This window comes from Lactuca virosa, chromosome 9 (genome assembly GCF_052849685.1).
Source record: "Lactuca virosa cultivar CGN04683 chromosome 9, Lactuca_virosa_CGN04683_v6, whole genome shotgun sequence".
NCBI lineage: Eukaryota > Viridiplantae > Streptophyta > Magnoliopsida > Asterales > Asteraceae > Lactuca > Lactuca virosa.
Window position 1 is genome coordinate 93461798 of NC_136434.1, and position 7199 is coordinate 93468996.

The following is a 7199-nucleotide window of genomic DNA, read 5'->3' on the forward strand; positions in this document are numbered from 1 at the left end:
GTACCTCCGGAGTACGCCCCACGTATGCACCCTCAGTTGACTCGGTCGAGTTGACGCGATTAGGTTGACTCAGTTGAACTAGTTGGTTTGACCATTTGAATTTGGCTCTGACTTTGACCAAGTTTGACCAAATTTGACCTTAAGGGTATTTTGGGTATTTTGGAGTTTTGATGGAGATTGGTCATTTGGTCGGAATAGGTGTTGGTTAGAGAGTTGAGATTCGGAGTCGGGACCTCATCAACTTTTTCCAGTTTGCAAGGTGAGTTTTCCTCACTGTACTTGCGGGTCGAAGGCACCAAGGCCGACCCATTGGATTAGATATCCTAATATGTGATAGTATGTTATTATGTTGTAGTGATTTGTTAGATCGGTATCATGGTATATAAGATGATGTTATGCTTAATGATCTGTAGGATCTGTCTATTTTCTGTTGATTGGTTATATGTATGTATGTTTATCTATTATGTATATGTTGACATGTTGTGTGTGGTTGGGTTGAGGCGGACTAGTGTAGACTGAAGGCCAAGAGACCCAGGGTGGCTTGGATAGACTGAAGGCCTGTAAGGCGGACCAGTCAGGCCGAAGGCCCGAAGAATGGTCCAAATAGGCTGAAGGCCCGATGAGGCGGTCTAGACATGCTGAAGGTTCCGTGAGTGGTCCAAATAGTTTGTAGGCCCGTCGAGGCAGTCCAGTCATGCTGAAGGCTCGGTTTGCATGTTGTTTGTTATTATGTTGTGTGGTAGTACTTTGGGGGATCTCACTAAGCGTTAGCTTACAGTTTTGGGTTATGTTTCAGGTATTTCAGATGACCGCGCGAAGGAGAAGGCATGACCATACACATCCTCATGTTTTGTCTTATGATTTTGGGAGACTCTGATGTTAAAAATGTTTGAAAAATATGTTTGTAAACAATTTGTGAACTTGGCTTGGTTTTAAAAAGTTTGAATTTATCATGATTTTTATTGGTATTATAGGAACCTATGTTGAAGGTCAAAAAGGGTGAAGATGGTGAAAAAGTTGACCTAGACAAATATAGGCGAGTGATAGGTTGTTTGTAACATTCGAGTTTTGGTAAGTTTCCTTTTTAGCCCTTAATGCAAAATTGTTAACATTTTGGTCCGTAACTAGTATATGGGGCGTACTCTATAAGTATGCTTAGCGTACTAGCCATTAGCTGATTGCGGGTTTCACCCATGTATGTGGGGCGTAGATGGAGTACACATAGCGTACGTGGTGCAGGGTCAAACCCTAATTTTTAGGGTTTGCACCCTATTTAATCAACTTATAGCACCTCTTGGACATTTACTGACCATCCTGCATCACCCTATGCCCTAATATCGAAACCATAAGTATATGTGGTGAGATTTGAGCTAGAAAGTAATTTTGTTAGTGTTTTGTGGTGAAGAAGAAGAAGAGGAACACTTGGAGGGTGCTTGGGAATAGCTTGAGCTTGTAAATCCAGAGTTATCTTCACCTTAGCAAGCATTTTGAGGTAAAAAGCTCTCATCTCGAAGGTCCTTTATGCTAGATCCATTTTATGGTGTTATTCATGCAGTTTGAAGTCTTTTGAGTTAAAGATGAGCGTTGATCTACTCCAGAAGCCATGGATGTTAGATTTTAGATCCAATGAGGTCCCTTGTTCATAAAAATGCAAACTTTATGGAGGATTTTGGTCCATGCAAATATTAAGATCTTTATTAAGCTCTATTTGAGCCTTGAGTCCCATTAAGCCATGCATGGGTGTAAAGTAGCTAACTTTACGTGATAAGTTACCCTCTAGAATCAGATCTAAGAGTTTGGCAAGAGGTCTTAACTGATTAAGTGCTTAAAATGGAGTGGATTGGTATTTTAGGGAGTACGCTGGGCGTACCTAGTTGGTACGTTGCGCGTACTGGCCCCGGAAGGAGTACGCTAAGCGTACGAGCTTAGTACGCCCCACGTACTCAGTAGATGGACTCTTGGACTTGATGTTCTCAGAATTAGGTCATGCTTTGGAGTTCTAAGGTTAGGCCTTGTTGGGCCATTAGGCTTCTGATTTGGGTTTTTGCTGGTATATTGGGCTCTCTTGGATTTAGGCCCGTGATGGGGTTTTGGGCCCAATTTGAAAGATTGGGCCATATTAGGCTTTGGGTTGCCATTTGGGAATTTAGGCCTTTTAAGCAATGGGTTGGGCCTTAGTTTTGGTCCAAGTGAGAAAAAGTGTAAAATGGTCTTTTACCTTGGATATTAGACAAGTAGCTTAGATTCTTGATTATGGGTCGAGATCCAATTATTAATTGGATATTATTTCTTGATTTTAGCACGGGGATTTACCGGACCAGCAGACCGAGATTTATTTGGGAGTTTCAACAGCTAGAGGTGAGTTTCCTCATTGTGTTTAGCGGGTCGAAGGCACCAATGACGGCCATGGTTTGTATGTTTAGGATGCTAGTTGTCTGCATGACTCTTGCATGTGATATGTGTTTATATGTTTACCGGGCAGGGCCTAATGACTATCCTGGATGCTAATTATCTTTGTGATTATTGCATATGTATGTATGATTATGTGTTTATATGTTATATGTATACCGGGCAGGGCCTGACGACTGACATATCTGTTTACCGAGCGGGGCTCGATGTCGGGCGGGTCCTGATACCTTGTGGGGCCCGATGACGGGCAAGGCCCACTATATGTTTGATATGTATGGTATGTGGTATTTTAGGGAACTCACTAAGCTTTGTGCTTACGGTTTTCATTTTATGTTTCAGGTACATCTGGTTCGAAGGGGAAGAGCCTGGATGATTGCAGTGCACACACCACATCGTTCCGCATTTCTATATTACGCCGAAGTATTTGGATGTTATTGATACACTCTGATTCACCGTGGTTTTTATGATGATGTTTTGGATAATGATTTTATTAATTTAAAAATCAAAATTTTTAGTCTTAAATTTTAGGACGTTACATTGTTTGAGGTACTTGACTCATACTCGATCAGACTTGTCATTTTCAGTTGGAATTGCAAGTCGTTTCATGGAAAACCGACCACTTTGCATTTCTAAGTTGTAAAACACATCTTACGATATGTGAAAGGAGCCATTGACTATGCACTCAACTAAGGAACGGGTTGTGAAATGGAAGACTTGGTTGTTTTACCGATAGTAATGTTGGAGGTGACCTTGTTGATAGCAAGATCACAAATGGTATGGTTTTCTATCTAAGAAGAAATGCAATCACTTGGCAATCCCAAAAGCAAAAGACTGTTTCTTTGACCACGTGTGAAGTCAAGTTTACGGAAGCTACAACAACAACATGTCAAGCCATTTGGCTTGCTAATCTCGTAAAGGAGCTCAGCGGACATCATATCATGCCTATCACCCTATATGTCTAAAATAAGTCAGCAATTGCATTGATGAAAAATCTCGCATTTCATGGTTAAAGCAAACACATTGACATTCTTTATCGCTTCATACGAGAATGTGTTGAACGTGGGCAAATTGGAGTGGAATATATCAATTCGAAGGATCAACGGGTAGATATCTTTACAAAGCCTTTGGCATATGTGAAACATGGTGAAATGTGAAACATGATCGGCATGACGAATCTCGAGCCAAGTTTGGCTTAAGGGAGAGAATCTAAGTGTAAACATGACTTAGGTTTAAACATGACATGGGTAGCTGCACCACCATCTATGTTGACAATAAGAACTACAAATGGCAGCTTTTTCATTTCATATGGTGAACACAATAAATAACTACAATAACTTTAGTGGTTGGTTTAGATATAAATAAAGGCTCCAACTTCATCTGTAGAGCACCACAAAAATAGAGAGAGATAAAGAGTAATAATTAGAGTGGGTATAAGTATTAGATTGTTGTTTTCTTTCCTTGTAATATTGACCGTGTAAGCTCATCCTTTTGTTCCGATTCTGAATAAAAGTGTCCTTCAACCCCCAAAAAAATTATATATTCAGCCTATACAATCTTTGGAAGTTGATCAACACAATTTGGATGAGAACTCTCCTACGAAGTGTATGGATATCAACCTAAATACACAAGAAAACAGTGATTCTAGAAATCAAGATAAGACATGCTCGATTTTCTATTTTGAACAAAAGCAGTTAAACTCGATCACACCAACACAGATCGACGAGGACATTAAATATGGACTCTAATCTGGAAGAGTTATCAGATGAGGAATATTACATTGACAAAATGCTAAAGGTGTGGGTAGAGGAAGACAAGATGGAATAATGAATAGCAAAATTCTCAAGACAAATAAAATTAGCAGTCTATTTGGTTGTGTTAACAAAAGTTAGAAGAATAGGAATTATTGTAGGCACACAAATCTCTATGTGACCTCAAACAGACTCATTCATTGTGGATTGGGAGAACAACCAAGATTCAGACTCATAGATTCTCAAATGTCTCAGCTTGCAAGCTGGAGACCAATCATTGACAAACTCCAAAGGAAGCTCTTGGTTTGGAAGACTAGAAGCCTTTCTAGTGGTCAACATCTAAGGTGTTGTTTGTTTTTTCTAAAAAAATCACTTCAGACCACTTATTGATGCGCCGTGTAGCACACATGCAACAATTGGCCCTTCACAGTTGTTTGTTTTTCAGAAGACTTCTGACTTAAAAACTATTGCGCGTGTGTTGCGTGGCGCAGCTCTAGACCAACTGCTTCAAACCTCTTCACACCTTACTTTAACTTACTGCAGCAGTCTGCAGACGTTAAAAAACAAACAAACTTTTTATTAAATACAGCAGTCGTTTGGTCCACCTCTTCTGCTACAGAGGGTTGCAGAGGTAGTCCGCAGACTTTAGGCTTTTTCGTTTCGAAAAAACAAACAACACCTAATTCATTGCAAATCCGTATGTGGGAGTCTTGGTAGCTATATCTTATCTTTGTTCAAGGCGCCTTTTAATATCATCAAGAAACTTGAGAGTATAAGAAGTACATGTTTTTGGGGTGGTGGTAAAAAGATTGTTTAGGTGGCTTGGAAAAAGGTCCTAAGTTGGAAGGAGTTTGCGGTTTGGACATTGGGACTCTTAGACCTTTCAACCCCTCCTATTTACTCAAATGGTGATGGATACACAATCGATGGTGGTTTTTTCCTGATTCATTGCCCATGTTGGAGGATTGGACTGATGGTATTGCTGTTAGGAGGCTTACTGGGACAACTTTCTTCTATGTTCGATACTCTTATGAAGGCTTACTTGTCGGTTCTTTGGGGATGCAGGAATCAAGTTGTGTTTGATAGCAAGGCTATTTTTGTCAATTCTATTGTTATTGATATTAAATCTTATGCATTCACTTGAATTAAATGTAAAACCAAAGCATCAGTAATCTTGTTTGGGAGAATTAGTGTATGGACCCTATGTTGGATGTCTTGCAATTTTACCCTATCATATCGCTAGATGCTCTCAGTATATCGGCTTGTTGTTAAAAAACATACTTAGCAAGCATACACAAGTTATAAAATCTTGGTCCACCGAAGTTGTCACTTGAATGACTCCCGAGCTTCCATGCATACACATATATACATAAATACATAGACATCTCCAAATCCGTTGACTGGATGACCAAATCTATTGTCAATCTGTCATTTGGCTATGTCGCTAAAAGTCTATTTTCCAGTAATGAGAGAGAGAGAGAGAGAGAGAGAGAGAGAGAGAGAGAGAGTATATAGGAAAACTCACGACGTTTTGCTGAAGTTCGGAAAAATTTCTGATATGTTTCTATCCTCAAATTTATCTCCTGCATGCATATAGTTGTGTATAGAACGTAAGTAACCGAGGAGGTGTATGGACATGCAAATTCATTTCATCCTATCAGTTTTTATATATATCAAGTTTATTCCGAACCAAAATGGTGTTATTTTAGAGATAATGGAAGAAAATGGTGATGGTATTGTCATAGTTCTGTTGTTAAAGTAAATCCTCTTTTAAAAATAACAAAAAGGGATCGACATAACATTTTTTGGAACTCTTTGGCTTGATTATCTGTCTTCATTTTTATTCAAAAGGAGTTGTTCTCAATTCTATTTCTTGTATCATAATTATGTTTTTTTTTCTCTTAATCACGGCCAGTCATTTCAGTTGTAGCATCAACTGTGGGTCGTTGGTTTCGTTTGATGGTTGGAGTGGTTTAACCAGTTAAACTTGCCTTTGGATGATTCAGGGATGAATTTGGACATCCTGTACTTCTGCAAGACAAATAAAGATTGTATTAACCTTTTTGTTCACTTATTTATTGTAAAATAATCTAAAGTTCTTAAGTTATAATCTCACACGCGGATTTAATGTTTGTTTAAATATGCATCAATGAACGTAAAGAGAGCTGCTAGAAAGATAAGGGTAGAGAAACAAAATTGGATAGAGATAATTTACTTGTAAATGACTTTTGACATGGTAGATTGTAAGTCCTGTTACTCCCATTGTCTTCAGTATACCCTTTGGTGTTGCCCCTACAAAATAGTATATGATCAAACAATATCACTACAAGATTCTACTGAAAACCATTTAGCAACAGAGATCCCTTCGCATGCAAACATTAAAACCATTTAGCAACAGAGATCCCTTCGCATGCAAACATTATTTATACTTCCTAGAGTTCTCAATACTTACTATCAGGGCCTCCAAGCTGATTGACTGCCTTTTCGAACAGATCATGAAGTTCTTGGGTCCATTTCAATCGTTCCTTCCCCGCACCATCAGAGCGATTTGTACCCATCTCTTCGATAATACGTTTTCCTTTGGAGCTAACCCGTTTCGGGGATTGCACAAAAGGAAAAGACAACTTCAGGATAGTTTAATAAAGGGACGAAGCGAAGACAGATACACTACAAGATCGAGATGTTTCCAAGAAAACAATAAAAGTCAACTGGCGATGCGTGCTAAGGAAAGAAATTAAGAAATTAGGAGCCTAGGAGGGGAGATCTATATAACGTTTGCGTGAGTTTCGGCATATACTATGAGTTTCGGCATATACTATGCGTTCTTTTTGAGTGGCAAAATTAGATTATAATGGTAATTTTTTTTTTGGGAAAGAGGCCACAGCCCCAAGATGGGTAGTTTTGGTTTGGTTACAAATGAACAATCGCTTTTTTTAAATGAATTATCAAAAAATATCTAAAAATAAAGTAAACCGAATTGTCATAAAACAAATATGTAAAAACGAAGTAAAAATTAAATTATAAAAACGAATTGTGAAAAAA

General features: G+C 38.6%; 1 protein-coding gene across 1 annotated transcript in view; it reads right to left on the reverse strand.

Annotated features, from left to right (window-relative positions):
- LOC145135540 (protein PHOSPHATE STARVATION RESPONSE 3-like) overlaps positions 1-6737 on the reverse strand; it is a 29740-nt gene extending 23003 nt beyond the window's left edge. Inside the window, exons 1-4 of the mRNA XM_079069803.1 lie at positions 6610-6737; positions 6373-6449; positions 6149-6188; positions 5683-5740 (exon numbers count right to left, since the gene is read on the reverse strand). Coding sequence (XP_078925929.1) covers positions 5683-5740; positions 6149-6188; positions 6373-6449; positions 6610-6715 — 281 coding nt within the window. The 5' untranslated portion in view covers positions 6716-6737. The remainder of the gene's footprint in view (positions 1-5682; positions 5741-6148; positions 6189-6372; positions 6450-6609) is intronic.
- Between the last annotated feature and the right edge of the window lie 462 nt (positions 6738-7199).